At 43.3% G+C, this 24,986-nt stretch overlaps 2 protein-coding genes across 5 annotated transcripts in view; both read right to left on the reverse strand.

Moving 5' to 3' along the window:
* Positions 1 to 5,690, reverse strand: part of ECT2L (epithelial cell transforming 2 like) — a 47,928-nt gene extending 42,238 nt beyond the window's left edge. For all 3 annotated transcript variants that reach the window (XR_007243914.1, XM_048489621.1, XM_048489625.1), the window contains exons 1-2: positions 5,663 to 5,690; positions 3,681 to 3,908 (exon numbers count right to left, since the gene is read on the reverse strand). Coding sequence is in view for 2 of the 3 variants with exons in the window: in XM_048489621.1 (XP_048345578.1) it covers positions 3,681 to 3,839 (159 nt within the window). In the remaining variant the exon portion in view is untranslated. The remainder of the gene's footprint in view (positions 1 to 3,680; positions 3,909 to 5,662) is intronic.
* A 6,534-nt stretch (positions 5,691 to 12,224) lies between these two features.
* On the reverse strand, positions 12,225 to 24,283 carry CCDC28A (coiled-coil domain containing 28A). 2 transcript variants are annotated; one of them, XM_048489659.1, is made up of 6 exons: positions 24,147 to 24,283; positions 21,003 to 21,198; positions 19,643 to 19,806; positions 17,651 to 17,805; positions 14,412 to 14,434; positions 12,225 to 12,709 (listed from the first exon to the last, which is right to left on the reverse strand). In XM_048489659.1, the coding sequence occupies exons 2-6, from the start codon at positions 21,158 to 21,160 to the stop codon at positions 12,655 to 12,657; spliced, it is 555 nt and encodes a 184-aa protein (XP_048345616.1). In that variant the 5' UTR covers positions 21,161 to 21,198; positions 24,147 to 24,283; the 3' UTR covers positions 12,225 to 12,654. The 2 variants fall into 2 exon arrangements, with proteins under 2 accessions (XP_048345616.1, XP_048345606.1); XM_048489649.1 differs by having other exon boundaries at positions 21,003 to 21,172; positions 24,147 to 24,275.
* Between the last annotated feature and the right edge of the window lie 703 nt (positions 24,284 to 24,986).

Below are 24,986 nucleotides of genomic sequence, written 5' to 3' on the forward strand. Positions count from 1 at the left end.
GCAACCCTAAATAAACAGGATGGGGGATCCAGTGAATAATGTGGTGGGGCTTGGATTGCAGAAAATTAACTGAAGCAAACCTGAAACAAAGCATAAGCATTTCAATGTGAAACGTTAAACACTGCAGAAATTACATAGTGGGATCACACTTAACCACAACAGAACATAATAGTATAGTTCACAGTCTCTATCCCTTTACCAAAGCCTATTTCATTAAGCCTCTGTTTAAAGGGACATGACATTTTTTCTCCAGGCCATTGGCAGCCTTAAGTATGTGAACTTTGAGGTTGTCAACAGAATGTCAAGGGAAAGTGAAATATTTACCAGTGATTACTGGAAGTTGTCTGTTTGTGTGTGTGTGCGTGTGTGTGTGTGTGTGTGTGTGTGTGAGAGAGAGAGAGAGAGAGAGAGAGAGAGAGAGATTTGTCCATACTTAGTAGTGAGGTTCCAATGTGACTTAGGTCAGCTTAAATCTAATCAGCAAATTTTATTTTCTTCCCAGTTTGGACTTAATCAAGATTCTGCATCTCATGTCCACTGAGGGAATTTGCTAGACTAATTTGAAAACATTATCACACAGTAGTTGATGCTGTAGATGGGTCATACTGTTCTTAGCCTGCACACACATTCCATTTCAATGTCTTTTGAGCCCACTATTTTAAAACTGATTTCCTCTGTTCCATGTATGAATATCTGCCAAATGTGGAAAAACTTTACATATCTAACAAGTGAGCTCCAGTTCGTAAAAACATATGTTGCAATAAATCTGTTAGCCTGATGTAGTACAAACAACAAAGAGACTCGTAACATCGTTAGAGATTAACATAACTGCCTCCTCAAGAAGGAAAAAATAACATTTTACTGCATACAAAAACTCTTGGTAGTTCACTCAGTTTTTCTGTTGTTCTTTCAGTGGATGATCAATCCATCTTTACAATGAAGATGTTTTCTGAACATCTCTCCTGACTGACTGTGGGGTACATCTACCTTTTGTAAGCAAAATGTGTTTACCAAAGTAAACAGTGTGATTTCACACCCTTGTGCGAACCCATCTTTTGTATGTTTCCCTCCCTTGAGGAAGTGCTGCTCTTTTGGCAGGAAAAGGCTTTGCTACTGCTCTGATTATTTAAACTCCAAGCCGCAACCACCTTTTTTTTTTTTACAGTCAGAGGAATATCACACTGAAAATAGAACAAAATCTTCTCTGAAATGAACCTGCATTCCAACCATTTCAGGACCCCAGATTTTTAATAAAACCAATTGCATCTTATATAGCCACACTTCCAGTAGTCTTGGACTTTCCCCCCCTGCCAAGTCACAGCTACATTATGGTGACCCTGTAGGATTTTCAAGGCAAGAGATGTTTGGAGGAGAGTGGTGTCCGGGGCAGGGTAAGACAGACAGGCTGATGTCCCAGGTAACACTTGAGAGTGTCACGTGGGGGAGTGCATTTGGCCACCTCTGCCTTGGCCCCTACCTTAGGCTGACCAGTCGTCCCGCTTTTCGCGGGACTGGCCTGCCTTTGGACAATTTGTCCCGCGTCTCGCGGGTTCTACAAATTGTCCCGATTTGGGAGGCTGCTGCACTGCCTTGGGGGCGCAAGGCAGTGCGGCAGCCTCCCGTGCGCCCGGCCACAGGAGCGCACAGGCTTCTGGGACTCGCTGTTTGCCGCTCTGTCACAGGGCGGCAAACGGCAAGCCCCAGCCTGTGCGCTTCCTGCGTTGCGCAAGATTACGGCCATTAAGGAGCCCACAGGCTTCAGGGGCTCGCGGTTTCGCCAGCCTCTGTGACAGAGCTGCAAACAGCGAGCCCCAGAAGCCCGATCGCGCTTCCCTGCGCGACTGCACGCTACCGCTACAGCAACCACCTCCCCGTCCCAGATGAGGAAGGTGACCATCTGGTCACCTTACCCTACCTCTGCCTGCCCACCACCTACCTGCTCGCTCATCGCCCTCCCACTGCCCCTTGCCAGGGCTGCCACCAGTCAGGATAGTGCAAGCTTGTGCAGCACCTGCACAGCCCCCCAATAGAACAACAAGGTGCCCAGGGCCAGAGCCTGCCTGCACACCAGACAGATAAGCATGAGGCTGAGAAGGGCATTCTTTCTGTCTTCCCTAACCCAGGGGCGCAGTTTTGGGGGGAGGACACAATTTCACCATTTCATGTATGTATGTATGTATGTATGTATGTATGTATGTATGTATGTATGTATGTATGTATGTATTGGAGAGTGCTCTGCATCATGGCCCTGGTATTTCTTGGAGGTATCCAGTCCACATACTAGCCAGGGTCAGGGATGAGAGCGTGTGACTGGCTCAAGCTCACGAAGCAAGTTTTTATGTGGCGGTATTTAAACCTGGGTTTTACAGATGGTAGTTTGACTAACTATTACAGTACAATATATGTGATCACTAGGTGCTTTAATGAGACCTGGCAATTTTTTTACTATGTTTAATTGAGAGAACAGATAACTTACATAGAGTTTGTGATGTGACTGACTGTGGCCTGGTAATCCCACTATTCAGCACTGTGGGTTACAACCAATGTGGGTTGGCCTCAATGATCTCACCCCGGCTGGTTTTACGTTTGTCCAGCAACTCGGACACTGGGCTGGGGCAGAGTTTAGGATGTCCCCTGTCCCACTGAACGCTGGCTTGGAGTGTTTAAGCTTCCGCTTAAAATTGCCCTGACCTGGATAGTCCATGCTATCCTGACCTCATCAGATTTTGGAAGCTAAGCAGGGTCAGCTTTAGGATTTGATGGGAGACCACCAAGGAAGTTCAGGGTTGTTACCCAAAGGCAGGCAATGACAAACCACCTCTGAATGTCTTTTCCCTTGCACACCCCCAGCGCCCCCGTAAGTCTGCAGTGACTTATTGATGTACCCACACAGACTAGCTTCCCAGTTTTGGAACTGAAATGTAAGTATTTCAGTACCACTTCTAATGTTCTTCACCATCTCTACTAAAAAGGGAATGACATCTAGTATTAACACCTCACAGAATTTCAGTTGTGGCAATGTTGTTGGTTTACAGACACCTAACTGTGGCTTCCAGTTGGCTTGGTCTCCATAAAGACTCACCAGTTTTTTATGCTTACAACTATCAGGATTGCTGTTCAGATATATTTTGCAATACGTAGTACACTACAACATGATACAGCTTGCCATGTTATATCACTAGGGTACCTTTATTGCCAGATGATCTACATATCAAAATACCAGGTAGATGTTTGCTACAAAATGTAAACAACTGCAGGGTAGTTTCGTTCTGGTCAACACTGACCTGTAGTAACCAAATAGTGCAGGTATCTCTCTAAAATAGTGACTAGTGCGACACAGGTCTTGCATTTGGGACAAAGCTGGACTCTTAGGCAAATAAAAGAGTCAGGTATGAATGGAGCTGGCAAACAGAATTCCAGTCACACTTGTCTTTAAAGATACCATCTGGCTCAGATGCACAATTACCACAGTCATTTGTGCTGCAATGATGCTGAAAAACAGGATTAACTTAATCTGAAAAACATTTCAGTACTTCCTGTCGAAATTGTGAAAGAATTAATGCATATGCATTTGCAAAAGAAAAGCCATGTGCAGTGGGCAAGTACAGCACTACAATATGCAGCAAAAGCACAGCAATCTGAATTAAATGCTTGACTTCAGACTATCATTATTGATTTACCTGCTTGTTAAGAGATTTGTTTTCAAGAGGTGTCCAAGAACTGAATCGTGTGTGCAACATTTCTGGTGTCTGATTTGAGCTGGGGCTTGTTGTCCCTAAACTCTCCAAATGCCACTGTTGGACACTGTGTAGGACAGGAGTCATGCTTGCTGCAATCATGACAGAAGGAGAGGCAGTTCCCTCAAATAACTGGTTCACACTGACTGACTGACAGCCGTTAGAAGACACCTAGAAGCAGAAAAGAAGAGTGATGGCTTTTCACAGAGAATAAATTTGGGTTTCAGAATTTGAATCTGTTTTCAGACACAACAGCTCTGAAAAACAAGGAGACACTGAAATCTGCGTTTCATCTGTCCTCAACCAATGAACACTCAGATTGTTCCTGCTTGCCTATTTGTTTATCTTTTTAAAGAAGCGTTTTTAATTTTTGTTTGTTTGTTTATGGGGTTATCCACAAATCATTCAGTTTCCTCCTACTATGACAAAGTGAATAGCAAAGCTGCAACATTAAAGAAGCTTGGCACTGGTTAAAATGGGGGGGGGGGGATATTTAACTAAAGCATTTTTTCCCTCAAGACTCTAAAAGTATGGATGATTTCTATGACAAGTGAATTTCACTGCTTATGATTATGTTTTTCCAAACGTCATCTCATAGTTTTTTTAATATTTCTATTTTCTCACATAAAAAGACAACAAAACACATAAACATATAAAAAGAAGAAAAAAAGGCACAACCCACTACACTTCGTATAGTGACTTCCAGCTATCTCATCTTTGACTACAGGTTAACTCTAACTTCAGTGCATATAATTAACATGTTGATCCACTATTTCTTAAATGTCTTCTGTTAATTACAACCTACTCCATTCTTTAGATATCAGACCCTGACACTACTTCTCTATTTGAATAGTTTTTCAAAAGGTATTCTGTAAAGGGTTTCCAGTTTTGTAAAAAAATTGTCCTAACTGTTATCTCTTAATAATGCAGTCAGCTTTGCCATTTCTGCATATTCTGTAATTTTTAGAAACCAGCCCTCTTTTGTGGATATCTTATTGCGTCTCCATTTTTGTGCATATAGAGTTCTTGCTGTAGTTGTCATATACATAAACAGAGTTCTGTATTCCTTCGTAAGGTCTTCACCCTTATTCCCAACAGAAAGGCCTCAAAGTTTTTTTCAGTTCCTTTAGTATCATATCCCCAAAGGTCATAGCCTCTTTACATGTCCACCACATATGAAAAGAGCTCCCTTGCTGTTGACTCTTCCAGCATCTATTTAACACACTTTTATACATCTTTGCCCATATTTTTGGTGTTAAATACCATCTATACATCATTTTTAACAATTTTATCTCAAATGATAACATGCTATAAATTTTAAAGAATTCTTCCAGAGTCTCACCCACTGTTTCATCAAGTTGTCATGGCCAACATCATGTCAAATGTCATCTTATAGTTGAATGAGTTTCTACTTCTTTCCCTTCTTCATTTTAATTTAGTACCTGGGCATTGAACTTATCTGGTTTTGCCAATATTTGTTAAATAGTTTGACAACTCAAATCACTGTAACCAGGCAGAGAGAATTATGGTAGAGATATGTGCTAAGTTAATGTTACAGAAATTAAATATTAGAGCTATGATTCTCTGCTGTATTGATACATATCTACCCCCTTCTCTACATTTCAAATAATCACATCTTCTATGCTAGGAAGCTGTTCCCATCACCCCTCTCACATTGCTAGCTATGTGATAAATTAACCCTTATGGGCATTGCCCTATAGGTTGTTACAGTAATTGTATGAAGCACACACTTAATTTTGACTCTAATCCTTTTACTACCAGAGCCTGCTTTGTTTTAGTCCATTGGGTCCAAGAGAGGAGCAGAGATCATAACCTTCATTAAAACTCAGTTACAAAGCAAAATTATGTATATCTCCCCCAAACCTTGAACAAAAAGTAAGTGAGAAGAATGCCGACTACTTTACCTCAGGGGAGAACTGCAGTCACTACAGATATCTTCTGAGAGCCAGAATTACTACTGGATTGGTTGAAGGTCAGTACATTACAGCATCTCCATAGGAACCAAATTTCACAACAAATGTTCTCTGGGCTTTCAGCCAATACAGAGCAAAGAATTGTTATCCTGGGCTGAGGAGATGGCTAATTTGCAGAATGTTATAAAATACCTTTAATATGTTAGGAACTATTAGGAAGGGGATTGAAAATAAAACAGCCAAGAGTATCATACCCCTGTACTGATCTATAGTGCAGCCTCATATGGAATATTGTGTGCATTACTTGTCACTGTACCTCAATAAGGATATCAGAGACATGGAAAAGTACAGTAGAAAAAAACCAAGATTATTAGGAGTTTGCAGTACTTTTATTATATTATTATTATTATTATTATTATTATTATTATTATTATTATTATTATTATTATTATTATTCAAAAACAGTTATACACAGCAAACAAGATCAATATGCTGGATTTTGTATTACATCACACGTCGGACACTTCCCAAGCATCTAGGACTGTGTGATGTATCGTGAATAATACCGCAGAGCCGAGTAGGGAAAGGCCTTTTGCAGCTGACATGATGGCGGTGATTTTGTCAGCCAGCCAATTGTTTTTTTAAAGTGCCGCTTCAAGATCTTTAGGCACTGCCCCCAGTGTAAGCCCGATCACCACCTCAGGGACCACCTTTACTGGTTTGTGCCAGAGTCTTTGTAGTTCAATCCTTGAATCCTCATGATCGTGGTAAGTTTTTCCAGTTGCTTCTCATCCAATCCACTGCTGTCACCAGGAATTGTAACATCAACTATCCACACTTTCTTTTTTTTCCTAACGATAGTGAGGTCAGGATTATTGTGTTCCAAAAACTTTTGTCAGTCTGAATTGGGAAGTGAGAAAGTAGGTTTACGTGTTCATTTTGAGTGACCTTTTCCGGTTTGTGATTCCACCAGTTCTTTGTGAGAGGCAGATGGTATTTGTGAAAGCACAAGTTCCAGTGAATCATCTGAGCAACAGTATTATGCCTCTGCTTGTAGTCCGTCATCTTGGCGATCTTCTTGCAGCAGCTAAGCATGTGTTGATCTATTGTTTCGATCTGCTTCCTTGCATGCACTTGGGATCTGTGGTTGACTTTTTCAATTCTGGCTTTGATGGCGTTTGTTCGAATTGCTTGTTCTTGGGCTGCAAGAATCAACTGCTCTCAGTCTCCTTTTTTTTCAAACTTCCATTTTGTGAGGCCACAACCAGGTTTTTTCCTTGTCAATTTTGTCCTCAATTTTTTCTAGGAACTGTCCATGGAGAGCCTTCTTTTGCCAGTTTTCTCTTCTGCTTTGCAGTGTATTTTTTACGGTACTCACTCTTTGTCTTTTGCACTTTGAGCAGTTTTCTGCTGTTGACTTCCATCAATGTTGGTTCTTCACTGTTTTTCACATAATCTGCCAGTGCATGTTTCTCTTCTTCCACCGTTTGTTTCACTTGCAGAAGCCCTCTACCTCCTGATTTTCTGGGTAGGTAAAGTCTGTCAACATCACTACACGGGTGTAATGAGTAGTGGATTGTCATCAGTTTTCTTGTTTTTCTGTCCAGATCATCCAGCTCTGCTTGCATCCAGTACACAATTCCAGCAGTGTATCTGATGACGGGTATGGCCAGTGGTGGGATTCAAAAATTTTAACAACAGGTTCCGATGGTGGTGGGATTCAAACAGTCGCGTAGTGCCAAACGGAGCAGGGTGGGGCACAACATGGCGAGGGCATGGTCTGGGCGTTCTGGGGGAAGGGATTTCCAGAGCAGGGTCTGCAGCAGGGGCACTGGGCAAAATCTCCCCACTCCACCCCAATGCCACCTGGGTAGACAGTTTTGCAAAACGGAGCCAAGCACTGAGCAAAAACTCCTCTCCCCATCCCCATGCCACCAGGGTAGAAAGATTTGCCCACAGAAACCAAGCACTGGCCAAATTCTGCACTTTCCATTCCCATGCCACCAGGGTAGAAAGATTTGCCCACAGAAACCAAGCACTGGCCAAATTCTGCACTCTCCATTCCCATGCCACCAGGGTAGAAAGATTTGCCCACAGAAACCAAGCACTGGCCAAATTCTGCACTCTCCATTCCCATGCCACCAGGGTAGAAAGATTTGCCCACAGAAACCAAGCACTGGCCAAATTCTGCACTCCCCATCCCCATGCCACCAGGGTAGAAAGATTTGCCCACAGAAAGCAAACACAGGCCAAATTCTGCCCTCCCCATCCCCATGCCACCAGGATAGAAAGATTTGCCCACAGAAACCAAACACTGGCCAAATTCTGCCCTCCCCATCCCCATGCCACAAGGGTAGAACGTTTAACAAAAAGGAGTTACTTACTTTAATAGCCAGGAGGAACAGGCTGAATTATTTCGTGGTGTTCCTGCATCCTACTAAGGCAGGGGTAGGGAACCCGTGGCTCGCGAGCCGCTTGCGGCTCTTCCGCCACTGTTCTGCGGCTCCATGAGCGGAGCCGCCGGGCCCATCTTCGCCCGCCCTGCAGGAAGCAGGGCGGGTGCATCTCTCGCCCGCGGCCGGCCAGGCTGTGCCGTGGGCTTTACCTCCTGCCCGCCCCGCTGCTTGCGGGGCGGGCGCTTTCCCGGCAGCCGGCCAGGACGAGCCGCCGGACCAATCTTCGCCCGCCCTGCAGGAAGCCGGCCAGCCAGGCCGATCCACCGCCGCGCCCATCTTCGCCCGCCCTGCAGGAATCAGGGCGGGCGCATCTCTTGCCCGCGGCCGGCCAGGCCGTGCCGTGGGCTTTACCTCCTGCCCGCCCCACTGCTTGCGGGGTGGGTGCTGTCCCGGCGGCCGGCCAGGCCGAGCCGCCGTCCCCATCTTCGCCCGCCCTGCAGGAAGCAGGGCGGGCGCACCTCTCGCCCAAGGCCGGCCAGGCCGTGCCGTGGGCTTTACCTCCTGCCCATCCTGGTGCTTGCGGGGCGGGTGCTCTCCCGGCGGCCGGCCAGGCCGAGCCGCCGTCCCCATCTTCACCCGCCCTGCAGGAAGCAGGGCGGGCGCATCTCTCGCCCGCGGCCGGCCAGGCCGTGCCGTGGGCTTTACCTCCTGCCCGCCCCGCTGCTTGCGGGGCGGGCGCTCTCCCGGCGGTCAGCCAGGCCGATCCACTACCGCGCCCATCTTTGCCCGCCCTGCAGGAATCAGGGCGGGCGCATCCCTCACCCGCGGCCGGCCAGGCTGTGCCGCGGTCTTTACGTCCTGCCCGCCCCGCTGCTTGTGCGGCGGGTGCTCTCCCGGTGGCCAGCCAGGCCGAGCCGCCGGGCCCATCTTTGCCCGCCGTGCAGGCAGCAGGGCGGGCGCATCTCTCGCCCGCAGCCGGCTAGGCCAGGGGTCGGGAACCTTTTTTACTCAAAGAGCCATTTGGCTCGCTCGCCCGCCCCCCACTTGCCCCCAGCCCGCTTGCCCCCACTAGCCCGCCCGCTTGCTTGCCCCCCCGCACGCCCCCCTCCTCGCTTGCTCGCCCCCCTCACTTGCCCGCCCACCAGCTTACCTGCTTGCCTTGCCCGCCCGCTCACTTGCCCGCCCACTTACCTGCTTGCCTTGCCTGCCCGCTCACTTGCCCGCCCGCTTACCTGCTTGCCTTGCCCCCCCGCTCACTTGCCCGCCCGCTCACCTGCTTGCCTTGCCCCCCCGCAGTAGTATTCAGGATGGGCAAAAGGAAATACTTCTTTCCACAGTGAATTATTAAAAAGTGGAATTAGTTGTCAGAGAATGAAGTGAGGGCAACAGACATTGACAGCTTTTAAAAGGGGATTGGATACCTCTTGGTGGATAAGTCATCAGTGGCTGCTAGCCATGGTGACTAAAGGGAAGCTTTATGTTCAGAGGTAGTAAACCTCTGAATACCAATGCCAGAAGGCAACATCAGGTGGAAGCCTCAGCCAGAGGCGTAGCAAGAGGGAAAAGCACCCAGTGCACTGGTGTGTCGTCCTCCCGGTCCCCACCACACCCCTGGAATGCCCTCGCCACACCCACATACTCTCTCCATACCCACACACCCTATGCTTTTTAAGATCTACATGAAACTGCTTGACGAGATTTGGGTGAATTAGTGTGTTAGTAGTTTAGAATATCTTGGGAGACCTGGGTTTGAATCTCCACTTATGCCATGGAAGCTTGCTGGGTAACCTTGGGTCAGTCATACTCCTTCAGCCTAACCTACCACATAAGGTTTTTTGAGGATAAAATGTAGTCACCTTGGGTTTCCATTCGAGAGAAAAGTGAGGTATGCATGAATTAATTAAATAAAAATATCCCAGAGATTTAGGCTGGGTTGTATTTGAAAGAATAGATACATAGTCTGAGTGTGCTCTTGGACCCAGGCCTACTCATGGATAAGCAAGTAGGCAGCTGTCACCAGGGTTGACTTTTACCATCCTTGATGGTAAAAGCCAGCTGTGGCCTCGGAAAGAGTGTCATGAGCCAGCCCTGGGTACTCATCAGGACACAAAGGACTCTGAGGCAGAACCTGAGGACAGATTGCAGCCAGAGTTGGTTGCTCCAGAGGAAGACCTGGCAGCAGAGCCAACTCCCAGTCCTTCCCTGCCTGATGATGTGCAGGTGAAGGAGCCTGCAGATCCTTCTAGGGAATCCAGTGACGAGCCAGCTGTGCATAGAAGGCAGAAGCAGAGGCAGCTACTGCAGGAGTGCTAGTTTGGCAGCAAAGTATGGGAGATTGGAAGTCTCAACACCTGATGAGGATTAACTCCTTGCAGAATCCCAGTCCCCTGAACAAGGCTCTCTATATAAGCCTTGCCGTGAGCTTGCCTCTGCCTGGGTGCAACAAGTGTGTTTCCTGTTGCTTCTGTGTCCTGGTTTATTGCTGAGCTCCAACCTGTTGGACTGGACCTGCCCACAACCTCCCTGTCTGCAGCCCAGAGAGGATCTGGCCACTGTCCTGCATGCTCTGGTTACACCTAGATTACTACAATGGACAATACATAGAAGTGCCCTTTAGAAGTGTACAGTTTGTGCAGAATGCTGCAGCTACTATGTTTACTAGAGAACAGATCACACTAGCCTTGGCCTATCTATACAGGCTCCCAACCTGTTTCCAGGTACAATTCAAGGTGCTGGTGTTGGTCCCTAAAGCCATACATAGGTTACGATCAACATATCTGAAGGAACAGAGGTGTGCATTCCAATATTTCCAAGCAGAAAATGTACACAAAAAATTTTGGTATGATTTTCTGGAATGGTATCACAAATCCAGGATTTTTATGCAATGCAAAAAAAATCCCTTGAAAAATTCATGTTGCTTTTTGTGTTTGCATGCTTGTGATCAGCAACTGTAGGTGCCTCATTTTTATTTGATTCTTCTGACTTCACAAGCCAACAGCATTTCTTTTCAATCCGATCTCTGCAAGGGATCAGGAGGTGGCTGCTGTCAGCCAGTCATCTTTGGAAACAAGCCCCAGAGAAGGAATTTCCATAGAGGAATCTGTGCCATGTTGAGAATGCTCAGTAGCTCCAAATTTATGTGAATAACTTTCCACTGGGGATTCTTTAGAATTGGGAAAAAGTCTCAGAAGATGTGAAACTGTCCACTTCTACCCATGCTGCCCCTTGTCAATAAAAGCAGTTCTTTGGCTTTTAAAGTGACATTCTTGGTACTGACATGTGACTGATCAAAGCTGTTAACCTGGAGACAACTCATTAACAAATATATTATGTGACTTAGCCAAGCCCCAGTCTTTCATCACTGCCTCCTCCTCCTCCTCCAGGAATTCCTTGGATGTATAGTATTGTCTGTAAAATCAAACCCCTTTCCCCATTCTTCTTAGGGGGTCTTTAGATTAGAGAGAAGACAGTGTTCTGTGCAAATTTGGTATCATTATCTTTAAAAACAGCTGCCCTAGACCCTTGAATTTTTTCCTATTTAAAAAGTAACAGTTCCAAAATTCTGGAACCTGAACAAACAAAATATGGATTTGAATCCTGAACCTAACCAAAACCCAGAAATCACAGTGCAGGTCTTCCTCCTGAATCTGAGACCCAAAATTATAACAAAATTTTTCCCAGCACTTATCCCTATCAAACATTGCCAACTCCTTTATGAACCTAATACTCTAATTACATATGGTCATCTCCTAAGGCTCTTGTTTTGGTTGCTCCCCACTTCCCAAAAGTGCGGAAACCTGGAGAGGGTCTTCTCAGTCATGGCACCAAAACTCTGGAACTCCCTTCCTTCAGAGACTTGTCTCTTCCCTTCTGTTGCTGAATTTAGCCAGCAGCTGAAGATGTTTTCTGTTTAGCATTCCCTCAATGGTTCTTCCATCCTGTGAAACGTTTTCATTGTTGTTATATTTGTATTTTAGCCCTGGTTTTAATTTATTTTTAATTATGTGTGTTTTGTTGGTTGTAATGTTTTTTAAGATGTGATCTTATTATGTATGTTTTTAATTTGTTAGCCACCATGGCAACCTTTATCAGGGCTTAAAGGCAGAGGTCACATTTTTTTAAATGAAAAATAATTTTTTTGAAGAAACAAGTCATACTCATCTTTAAAATAATTTTATTGCTAAGATAATTAAACATTCATTAAATAGACAGTATCACTGTAAAAAAACCCCCATGAAACTGTATTTGATTTTCTACACTGTGTGGAAAGAGACAGCTGTATCTATAACTAACTTAAGCAAGCCAGGTTTGTTTTATTAGAACTTTAAATTTTATATGAAATTCCAGCTGATTTGAACACTGAGCGTACAAACGCGCTTTCAAGTTTTCCCAACATTCTGTGTCAGATAAGGCAGTAATACAAAGCATAGCAGCAAGACATGGCCATTTAGTACCCTACACTCCACCCCAGTACAATTGCAGCATTCACATCTGCCAAGAGAAATGTATGAATAGATTCACTTGCAGTGGCTGCAGGAGTCAGAAAAAGAGTGCACTGCAGATTAAAATGACATCCAGAAACTGCTTTTAGCTTGTGCTGGTGTTTGGAACATCCTGAGTATCTGCTAAATGAAGTTTTTGTCTGCAGTGAACTGTTAAGGAAATGAATTTCAAAGGGTTGAACTTTACAAGGTCTTTTAAGTTTCTAGTGTTAAATGTACACTGGGAGCAACGGGATTCAAGAAGTTAGTTGGGATTTTAGAGAGACATAGGAAAGCTCTACAGAAAAAGACTGGCAGAGTTGCCCAATGGTTAAGTATTAACAGAAGAAGGTTGTTGGTAAAAAGAGCTCATGTTTTGAAGGGTTTAGGTTTTGATGGTCAGAGGAGAGTAAATTAAAGATCTGTGAGGAGTTATCAAACCTATAAGTTAAATTTCTTTGTTAAGGGAACTCAGTGTATTGAAGTGCTGGGCCTGGGGTATAATTCAGTTTTAACAGAGTACTTTGTTAATATGCTATACCAGAAAGAAAACTTTCCTGATGGTTGTACAGTTCAAAATCTGACATCCTGAAACTCCTTAATATTTACCTCAGCATGTTTTTTCCTGTTCTTTTTCTGTTTGTTGTTTATTTTAAAAAGCAAACTATTACTTTAAAAAGCATACCTCACTCATCAATCTATGGACCTATCCCCTCAAATCCAGCTTTCTCTGTTTTCTGCTGGGAGCTACTGGTGCAGTGGGGTTCACGGATAATCTTACTGTGATGGGGAGGAAGATTCCTATGGGCTAGCAGCTAGTCCCCAGAAAATCCACCACACATGTGTTCTCTCAGTAGTAATAAAATAATAAGAAATACTAAAATTAATTTTCAGAACTACTGGAAGCATATTACATCCAAGACATAAAACAATATTACCCATGCTCTTTAGCACAGTAGGTAACCCCACCATAAGGACAAAGAGGAATTGAGAACCCACTTTATATTGATGTATACATAAAACTGAAGACAAATGGGAGGAGTACAAGGGTGTTTGTAGAGAAGTAAAAATACTGAAATGGAGGATAGAAAATGAGAATACATATGCCATCAGGATAAATATGTTGCTTGAAAAAAACATGATATGAAAATGATTTGTGTATATTAAGAGTGGGAAAGAAACAAGATGAATTTAGGGGCAGGAAGGTTTAAAAGAGAAACAAATCACAAGAAAAAGAACAAAAATAAAGAAAACATATCAAGACAGCAGTGGTAGTCCAACATAAATATCTTATCAAATAGCTTCTTACTACAGCAGGAAGTTAAATGATTTTATTGTTTATGGGAGATCTCTGTACTGAGAAGAAACAAAGACATATTCTGTTTTTATCAAAGGCCACTTTCTAAAAATAACCCATTCTCCCCAAAGCCTCGCTTGACATTTTTTTTCTGACCATCCACTGCCATCACCTATAAATGTAGTCCTCAGAGGAGTGGCTTAGTTTGGCAATTGCTAATACAAAGTTTTTTTCTAAAAAAGAGGAAATGTTTTCAGATCTGAAGGCAAAATCCTTTTTCAAGTGCTTTGAGCACTCATGCTCAGTTGTTCATTCTGTACTAAAACTGCAGTTCACATTCAGTAAGAAGTATAATTTGAGCAACGAACAGGGCAGTCTTAAGCAAATCTAGTCAGAATCCTACTGAAACCCATTCACTGGGACTTACTCCCAAGAAAGTGTACTTAGGATGGCACTGTAACAGTGTCATCCTAAGCATCCTACACTTCTAAGTTCATTAACATCCACTGGCCAGCTTAAGATGGCACTGTAATACCTACTTGGTCCATTTCAGAAGAAAAGGATACATTGAAGAATTCAGTTCTTCCAGCTGCAATATAAAGAAAGAGAGAAAAATACAATGAGAGCCAAAGTTAATACTATCATACTAGATTTAGAATGCTCCTAGTTAAATCGCAACTCATAAAGTTCACTTTGAAATATTTCCCCAAATTAGTCATGGACAATACTAGTCTCTGTTTCATAACTATATAGTCAGCCAGTTCCAGTAAAGTCTTGGCTGATCTGCATTGACTCCCAGTGTGTTTCTGAGCCCAATTCAAAGTGCTGGTATTCATCTTCAAAGCCCTTTACAGCATAGGACCAGCATGCCAACTGCCTGACTACTCAAATAATCTTTCAAGGTCCTGTTTGTGTGCCCCCATCTTCTGAAATAGGATTGGTGCCAACCCAAGTGAGCCTTAAGAACATAAGAACTAGCCTGCTGGATCAGACCAGAGTCCATCTAGTCCAGCATTCTGCTACTCTAGTGGCCCACTCCAGGTGCCTTTTTTGGGAGCCTGCCATGTGCAGGATGTGAAAGCAACCGGCTCTCTGCTGCTGCTGCTCCTGAGTTAACTCATCTCATAAGGCATTAGCAATCTGAGATCAAGGAGGATCAAGATTGGTAGCCATAGATTGACTTCTCCTCCATAAATCTGTCCAAGCCCTTTTTAAAGCTATCCAGGTTAGTGGCCATCACCACCTCCCTGTGGTAGCATATTCCAAACACTAACTCACACGCTATGTGAAGAAGTGTTTCCTTTTATTAGTCCCAATTCTTTCCCCCAGCATTTTTTAAATGAATGCCCCCTTGGTTCTAGTGGATTGTGAGAAAGAGAGAAAAAAATTTCTCTCTGTCAACATTTTTTCTACCCCATGCATAATTTTTATAGGGACTTCAATCTCATATCCCCTCAGACGCTCTCCTCCAAACTAAAGAGTCCCAAACGCCGTGCAGCCTCTTCCCTCATAAGGAAGGTGCTCCAACTCCTTCAATCATCCCTCAAGGTTGCCCTTCTGCACTTTTTTCTATCTCTTTCTCGATATCCTTTTTGAGATGTGGCCACTCAGAACTCGAACACAGTACTCCATAAGTGGGTCGCGCATTCAATGGCTTTATATAAGGGTACGTGACAATCTTTGCAGTTTTTTATTCTCAATTCTTTTCCACTATCCCCAGCATAGAGTTTGCTCCTTTTTCACTGCATTGCCATGCATTGAGTTGGACATTCTAATGGAACTATCAACTAAGACGCCTAAATCCCTCTCCTGGTCTCAGTGACTGATAGCACCTCGACCCCTGTGAAGGCGCAGTATGTGAAGTTTGGGATTTTTTGCCCCTAATGCAATTTCACTTTTACATTTCGGGCCACATTGAACTGTGACATTTAAGCCATTTCTTAGCCCACTCACCTAATTTTATCAAGGTCCGCTTTGGAGCTCTTCGGCATCCCTTTGTGGTTCTCTACCACTCCCTACATAATTTGGTATCATCTGCAAACTTGGCCACCTACACTCACTTCCACCCCTACTTCCAGGTCATTTATGAATAAGTTAAAGAGTAAGCACTGGTCCCAAAACGGATCCTTGGGGACACCCACTTCCTACATCTCTCCATTGTGAGAACTTCCTCATTTATATCTTAATTCTTTGTTTCCTGTTCCTCAACCAGTTTCTGAATCCATAGGAGGACTCTCCCCTCTTATTCCTTCATTGCTGAGTTTCTCTAACAGTCTCTGGTGAGGAACTTTGTCAAAAAAGCCTTTGGAAATCCAAGTAGACACACAATGTCCACTGGTTCCCCCCTTATCCACATGTCTGTTTACACCCCTCAAAGAACTCTTAGTAAGTTTGTAGAAGACAGGATTCTGTTTCTACAAAAAGCTTCATGTGCTGACTCTCTTCCTCAGCAGGTCTTGCTTTTCTACATGTTTAATAATTCTTATCTTTGTATGATAGATCTCTACTCACTTCTACTCAGGGAACAGATGTCAAACTGACTGGCCTTGTAATTTCCTCCGGGTCCCCCCCTAGACCCCTTTCTTAAAAGATTGTGTGTGACATTGGCCATCTCTCTCCAGTCTCTTGTAGGGATGGAGCCTGATTTCAGGGATAAGTTGCATATTAATGTGAGAACATCAGCAATTTCATGCTTGAGCTCTTTAAGAACTCTTTTGGATGAAATGTGCAATCTTGGGCTTGTGGGATTTGGTAGCATTTAGTTTATCAATGGCTGCCAGAACTTCTCTTCCTTTGTCTACCACTAACTTCTCAAGCTAAGTTCCCTGGATTCACCTCCTAAGAAGCTTTCTGGTTCAGGTGTGCAGGGAATGTTCCTCACTCTCCTCTCTGGGTGAAGACAGATGCAAAGAATTCATTCCAGCTTCTCTGCAATCTCTCCCTGTCACCTTTTAGCACACCTTTTGTTCCTTCATCGCCTAACGGACTCTGTACCGCTTCCTCAGTAGCTGGCTTCCTGCTTTTGATGTACTTGAAGAACTGTTTGTTGCTAGTCTTGATGTTCGCAGCCATGCGTTCCTCATAATCCTTTTTTGCCTCCCTTACAGCTAACTTGCTTCTCTTTTGCCACCATTTGTGCCTGTTCCTCCCTTCTGGCATGGTCTCTATCATCAGTTAAGTTGGACTTCCATTTCTAAAAGACATCTTTTTTTTCCCCTAATACTCACCTCTCAACCCTCCTTTGTTAACTATCCATGGTGGCTTCTTTTGACTGGGCTTGCTCTTCCTAACCTGCGGAACACATTCCAGCTGAGCTTTTAAGACTGTGTTTTTAAATAACCTCCAAGCACCTTGGACATTTTTGACTCTCTTGATTTTCCCTTTCAGCTTCCTGCGCACTATCCCTTCTTCACATGGCCTTCTTGGCCATGGAACCAAAACTATGGAATTCTAGTTTGTCACTGTTTTCTGCTCCCCGAATATGTTTGTTTTGTCTGGTGGTCACTCAACAATCCCATCCTCCTGCCCAATGTCTCAGTTACTGTTTTATGTGGTTTTAATGTGTATCTGAGTTTTTGTTTTAGTAGTTCGTTTTCATAAAGTTTGGTTTAAATGTTAAGCTGCCTTCTCGGCCTTGATTGGGCAGAAAGGCAGCACACAAAGTTTGCAAAATAAATGTAATTTCTCCAAAATTGGCAGGTCTTGAATGTTACAACATTTACTGACCTTTCAATTCCTGCTTGATTTTTTGCACACAGATCTAGCTGTGTAGGGCAATCAGTCTTCCTTCCATATCGATACTTACATCTGACAGCAATCTATCCAGGTTGGAATCACTAGCTGCTTTTCTCTTGTCTTCAGGGAGTTCTTCCAACTCTCCATACAGCTCCAGATTCAGACGCGCCAGCTTCTCCTGCATTCCTCGCACGTGCTCCATTTGCTCAATGGAACATTCATTTCCTTAAGCAATCAGAGTGCCAGAGTTACTCAAAAGTCTGATAATGATAAAAGAAACCAACTCTGCCACTTGCATCAGAGTGGAAGAGCTGTTGCCTGGAAAAATCACATCAAAGCATCTACTAAGGCTACTCATTACCCATAAAATGAATATAGCTAACACAGTATTTTAACGCAGAATAGGTCTTCTACCTCTCTATTCATTCCTGATATTATTCCAAATTGTTGATGTCAGTTACACAATTAATGATTAAGTTCAGAGCAGTTGACGGATATTTTAACTTCACCTTATCCCTCACAGTTTACATTTGCATTGACTGTCTTCTAAAGCTTTCCATGATCATTCTAACCTTTCTCCCTAAACTTGTATTTCCTTTGGTATGACTAAGTAATCCTTCCACTTTGACAATCCTTGTATCTCCTTACACATTGGGGCTTTAAAGTGATTCATGTAAACGGTCTGCCTGTTTGAAGGGTTAAAACCTATGCCACAAGAACAATCCAGGAGGAAAGCTATTTAAGTCCCTATGTATGTGTATAAAGACCAAACTACAAATAGTTTTTCCCAAGAGAGGAAGAGTTTAAAAAAACAACAACCCTAAAGGTAGCCAAAGAGACTTGAAATTGTGGAATATCTGTGTGTAAGGGGGTATGTTTTATTCTTATTATAAGGATTTGCAAAAACCCCAAGATAGCAAAACAACAAAGTATTCAGACAGTCTAGAATTTAGATCATTTCATGTTAACACCAGTGTGCCACGTAAACAACTAATCTTTGTGATGACATCCAGTCTCAGAAGCTACACAGGTATTATCACTAGTATAGTTATGATAGATGCCATAATCAGCATGAGTAACCACCCTAGAGATCCAATACAGCATATTTGCTCCCATGTTACAGGACATTTAATTTACTCATTTAGAAAATGTATATACTGCCTTACTAGCAAGTCTGAAATACAACATTAGAAGAAGAAGAGTTGGATTTATACCCCCCCTTTCTCTTCTATAGGAGACTCAAAGGGGCTGAGAGAGCTCCAAAGACCTGTGACTAGGCCAAGGTCACCCAGCTGGCATGTGTGGGAGTACACAGGCTAATCTGAATTCCTCAGATAAGCCTCCAAAGCTCAAGCAGCAGAGCGGGGAATCAAACCCGGTTCCTCCAGATTAGAGTACACCTGTTCTTAATCACTACGCCACTGCTGCTCCCTTTCCTATTAGCAATGCAAACTCACATCACTATTCAATTTGATAACACAAACAACAGTCTTTTACAACAGTGTCAACACTGAATAGTCAAGGTATGTTGAAGGACTGCACTACAATCTGGTACCCACATATCTGGAAATACTGTTTTGGTATGAATCCTTGAGCCAACGTTGCTCTTCTCAATGCTTGTTGCCATTCCATCCCTCTATGCTGAGCTAAGATATTTTATCTTATCACCAACGCCCACAAACTCATTCTGTCTTCAGAGATTGCCACCCTTATACATGCAACTTCAGAGAACTAAAGAAGAGAAGAAAGCGACTCAAAGCGACTTACAAACTCCTTCCCTTCTCCTCCCCATAACAGACACCTTGTGAGGAGGTTGGGCTGAAAGTGAACCAAAGAACTGTGGTTAGACCAAGGTCACCACATGGGAGCAGGGAAACAAATCCAGTTTACCAGATTCAAGAGTTTGCCACTCACGTGGAGGAGTGGAGAATCAAACCTGGTTCTCCAGATTAGAGTTCACCTGCTCTTAACCACTACACCACACTGGCTCTCCTAGTAAAATGCATATCTGTATTGGGAAGAACAAGTTGCTTGGGAGAACAGGAAATGGCCACAAAATTACCAAATGCTTGAAGTTTGCCAGAGTGGAAGTCATTCAGGAGACTCAGAAGCCCTTTCTCCATCTCTTGAACATCTGAGACATCTGTAAGGAATGAGTGCTGGATTGGAGCCGACTGTGTGCCTTTGCTTTCTGCTCCAAGTGGTTTAGCTCTCTCTTTTATGCCTCTGAGGAGAAGATTTTTATTTAAAATTATGATGAAAACATTAGTTCTCCAATTTGTTGTGAAATTGAATAATCATTGTATCCGAAAAGGCTTTAAAATGAATCACTTCAATTGGTCTGGATGCACTTCCCACAAGCCAGAATGGGGAGGGATCAGGGCTAAACTCTGCTTTCACAATGGCATACCCAGGATAATGTGCCCCCCACTATGGGCTTCTCAGCAAGCTGTCAAGAATGCAAAAAAAGCCAGGCTGGGGAGGAGGGGCTAGTGTGATAATGCCTTTGTGTGGACACTGATGGGTAGGAGTGAGGACAGCAGCAAAACACTGTGGGGAATGTTGATACTGTGTGTGATGGCCTCCATCTTGCTTCCAAAGAGGGAATGAATCTACCTGACTCTTCATGGAAGTGGCCAATATTCCTTCAGAGAAGAACCAAAATGGTTATTACTGCAGACCTCAGAATTCTGTAAATGTACAGGTAAACAAGTGGATATGGATCTAATCAAAATAATATTCTTCATGTAAGATGCACAAGTTTTGTTGGGATAAAATATTGATTTCATGTATTACTAACTTTACCAGTAGAGCTTAGGCACAGGATTAAAATGTTTCTTATTCACTCAGGTATTTTAGATTATTCTATTCTAATTATATTCTATGTACTATTCTATGTCTTTTTTAAAAAAAACATTGCAAGTTGGGATGGGACTGTGCCTGTTACTGTCATTTTAGACACTTTTGGACTGCACGCAAATATTTTTGGAAGCCTTGCTGCAGAAAGGTAACTGATTAGTTGCAGTAGTGCTGCTCTAATGAAGCCTATTATTTACAACTCTTTATCAATGAATCACCTGTTATTCCATCCCTCCTTGCAAACTGCAATCCTCAAATTTTAGGTTTGCCATCTGTTCATTAGTTCAATTAATTATTCCTTATTTAACTATTTCAAAAATACATGTGGAAAAAAAAGCGGTGTTCCAAAACAGCAAAATCAACTTTAGAATATGCCATCCTTATACTATACTAATAAAGTACTGCTAGTATTCTGATGCACATGAAAATAATTTTCTAATGGTTTCCCAATGAGTTTCTTATCCTGGAGTATTCTGAGTGACAACTGTGTGCTGGTTTGGTAGGATCTGATTGCAGGCAACATCTGAGCCTCTTACCTTTTCAGCAACATCTGAGCCTCTTACCTTTTCAGCTTTGGTTTCTGCAAAGGTGGCTGTGGAGCAGGGTTTGAAAAGGCAGTACTTCTACTAGGCGGTACAGAACTTTTCTTATTGTTGACCACCTGTGTGACATGAGTGCTGGATGTTTTGGGACTCCTCCTCTTGGTTTTTCTTTCTTCCATTCCTCAGATGAGCTGTTGGTATTATAGCAAATGCTTTTCTACATTATGGGGGGAAAACAATACAAAATATTTGTGCCCATGAAAAGTTGAACAAAAGATATAAATATCACAAAACAAAAGTGTTTCAAAAACTCCAGGGATACTTTGAAAGCTCACTTGATCAGCACTTTCACAACTTGAAATTCAGTTTACCCAGAAATAGTCTCTACAAGTTCAAGTAGTCTTATTCACCGGTAAGCACAGACAAAATTAGCATTGCCAATTCTTTGAGTAATTAACAGCCCCATCCAAGTGGTGAGGGGCAAAATGGCTTGAGAGAGTGGTAAGGTCTCAGCAAGTTTGCCCTCCCAGCAGCCCTTATCTTGGCAGCCGCCCATCACTCAGCTCCGCTGCTGAAGAACCTGGAAGTCCAGGCTGCATTTGGGCTGCTATGGCATCTTGCTCAGTTGCCAGTGTGGGAGAGGGGAGGCCAGGGCATTCCCACAGATGGAGCCAACTTTAGCTGGCTCCCTCCCAGGATTGAGAGCTGGTAGCATAGTGCATCAGCCTTTGGACTTATGGCTGTCTTGTGTATGTCCTGTCAGCCCTATGGGGCTGTTCCCTGGACTGCCAAAAAGCTCTTTCGAAGGTGGTGGTGTGGCGCTACATTGGTCCGCAGCCTCTGGGTTTGGATGGGGCTGCCCAACTTCTATTGGGCGTTGCTTTGAAAGGCATCTTCACCCCACAAAAAATAGCCAATCAGCTAGTATTTTCAGTTGAAGGAGGGAAAAGTGAAGCAGTACACTTTAATGTCAAAATATGCCAGTATTTTAAAATGTTTAGTAATATATGGCTCCAGAACAAAATGTCATGACAGATGGAAATCCTGGTAATTATTCTGATTGGACTTAACAAGTTTCTGGGGCATCAAAGCGAATTAAGGCTACAGTGCTATGCACACTTACCTGAGAATACATGCCATTTAATAAAATATATTTGCAGTAAACATATTGGCCAAATTATGCATGTCTAAATTAAAATTATCAAAGCACTGGAGAAAAGATAAAATGTTAAAAAGCAACTTAATAGCACTCCTCATATGGCGAGCAGAATCATCCTTTTCTGGATAATTTACAACTGATTAACAGTGTTAACACCACATTTTTCAGATCTTATCAAAGTTAATTTGTAGAAGCAAATAGTTGCGAATAAAAACTCAAGAACTTGATAACAGTGAACTGTCAATGTTTGATAACTGTATACAGCAAAACTGCCAGTTTAAGGTGAGATTATAAGAGGGCAGAGGGAAAAAATAACAAAACCTACACAGATTTTCTCAAACTCCTGTAAACAGTATCTAATTTACCGCTTACAGCTTATAATTAACAGAATTACATCCTTTCAAGAGGAGACTGACATAGTCAGATGATTCTCTATGTTGGGGATAATTAGAAAAGGAATTGATGATAAAACTGCAAAGATTGTCATGCCCTTATATAAAGCAGTGGTGCGGCTGCACTTGGAGTTCTGTGTTCAGTTTTGGTCGCCACATCTCAAAAAGGATAATGAAGAGATAGAAAAAGTGCAGAGAAGGGTAACAAGGATGATTGAGGGACGGGAGCACCTTATGAGGAGAGGCTGCAGAATTTGGGACTCTTTAGTTTGGAGAGGTGACGTCTGGGGGTGGGGTATGATTGAAATCTATAAAATTATGCATGGGGTAGAAAATGTTGACAGAGAAATTTTTCTTTCTTTCTCACAATACGAAAACCAGGGGGCATAATTTAAAATGCGGGGGGGGGGGGGGGGGAATTTGGACTAATAAAAGGAAACATTTTTTTCACGCAACGCGTGATTGGTGTTTGGAATATGCTGGAATAGGAAGTGGTGATGGTCACTAACCTGGATAGCTTTAAAAGGGGCTTGGACAGAGTTATGGGGGAGAAGTTGATCTATGGCTACCAATCTTGATCCTCCTTGATCTGAAATTGCAAATGCCTTAGCAAACCAGATGCTCGGGAGCATCAGCAGCAGAAGGCCATTGCTTTCACATCCTGCATGTGAGCTCCCAAAGGCATCTGGTGGGCCACTGTGAGTAGCAGAGTGCTGGACTAGATGGACTCTGGTCTGATCCAGCAGGGTCTTTCTTATGTTCTTAGATTCTCTTTTGCCAGATGTAGTTTACTGATGTAGCAGGTCTATTGCTACCCATTATAGGTTGGTTCAGGGCAGACAAAAGGAAACATTTCTTAACACAACTAAATACTAGAGGTTAGCATGTTGGACTAGGAGCTGAAAGACCTGGACTCAAACCCTCACTCTGCCATGGAAGCATATTGGGTGACCGTAGGCCAGTCACATACTCTGCCTGCCCTATCTCACAGAATTGTTGTGAGGGCAAGATGGAGGAAAAGAGAATAATATAAACGGCTTTGGATCCCCATTGGCAAGAGAGGTCTGGTATATATGAATAAACAAACAAACATATGGAATTCGCTGTCACAAAATGTAGTGATGGTTAGCAGAGTTGGTGGATTTAAAAGGGAATCAGATAAGTTCATGGAGCTAATTCAAAAAGCTATTCATTCATTATGCCCACCAATCAAATACTATGGAGGCAGCAAAAGAGAAACTGACAGTAATCTGATATGTCAACCATTTCCTAAAATGAATTAACAAATAAATACCAGGATAAGCTTTAATTAGATCTGTCGATTAATACAATTAGCCATAATGAACTTGAATATTCAATGGCTGTGCAGATTACGGCATGCAAGAGGTCGGGACAGGCTTCGACCCCTTTGCCTCTGCTGTAGGAAACAGGATGTCGGAGCCTGATCCAAAAGGACTCCTCTTATGCTGTTAGGTAACACAACTGACAGAGGTGGAGGAAACGCTACTCCGCCCACCACTCACTCCTCCAGCGTCCTGCTGTTCTTCCCAAGTGAGATTTCTTTTTTAACGACTAACAAAAAAAAAAATAGAAGCAACGAGAAATGGTACCCACCTTTACCTAAGGGTTCACATTTGTCCGATCCGCGACACCTGCACCCTCGCATTTGCGGAAGTCGTGCGCATTCGTCACATGCCTATTTGAAAGGCCTCGTTAATAAACTTCAGCATCACATGATAGAAGGAGAGTGCTGGTGGGATTTGTAGTGCAACTCCAGCTTTCTACACAGGAAAGGTTTTCTCGCAGGGGAAAAAATACAACTCCCATAAACCACACCGGGAAGGGAGAGGCGGGTTTTGTGAAAGATCTGAGCAAGGCTGAAGCGGGAGAAATGCAGTTCGCTGCTCCTCTTTTAAATGGTATCGCATCGCACGCCTACGGGTTGAAGCCCTAGGATTGCCCATAATAACCAGACCCTATCTGGAGGTACAGCCTGTTCTTACAGGAAGAAAAGTAATAGACGGGAGCAAAGCCTCTGAAAGCTGCGTTGATATAGGATGCTTTGTTTGCCTTTATAGCAATATATTGGTGCAGAATTTGTACCAGTGCCCAGTACGGAGCAGGATGGGCGGGTCTAGCCATGAATTCTGGCTCAATGAAGAGACAAAGCGTGCGGTGGAAGTGAACGTTAAACGACGTTGCTACATTTCTTAAAAATATTTTTGCTATCTTAAACATCAGAAAGTGTTCAGTTAATATGTATAACAAATATTCTGATATGTTTACTGGTAATTAGGATTCCCAACCTCCAAGTGAAGTGAAGTCTGTATTTACGGTCAATGACCAAACCTCCAGGTGATGACTGGAGATCTGCTATTACACCTGATTTCCAGGCAACAGAGATCAGTTCTGAAGCAAATAGCCATTTTGGAAGAGGGACTACTATAGTATTGT

This window comes from Sphaerodactylus townsendi, linkage group LG01 (genome assembly GCF_021028975.2).
Source record: "Sphaerodactylus townsendi isolate TG3544 linkage group LG01, MPM_Stown_v2.3, whole genome shotgun sequence".
In the NCBI taxonomy this organism is placed as follows: Eukaryota; Metazoa; Chordata; class Lepidosauria; order Squamata; family Sphaerodactylidae; genus Sphaerodactylus; species Sphaerodactylus townsendi.

Bases quoted from the DNA above. Each gene is read 5' to 3' on its own strand.
- CCDC28A (XM_048489659.1), bottom strand. From the start codon at position 21,160: ATGGAAGAAAGAAAAACCAAGAGGAGGAGTCCCAAAACATCCAGCACT. The intron at 14,435-17,650 runs GTAAGTATCGAT...TTTATATTGCAG, and splicing joins TGGATAGATTGCTGTCAGAT to CTGGAAGAACTGAATTCTTC. The intron at 12,710-14,411 runs GTATCCTTTTCT...AGTTCACTGCAG, and splicing joins GAAGAACTGAATTCTTCAAT to ACAAAAACTTCATTTAGCAG.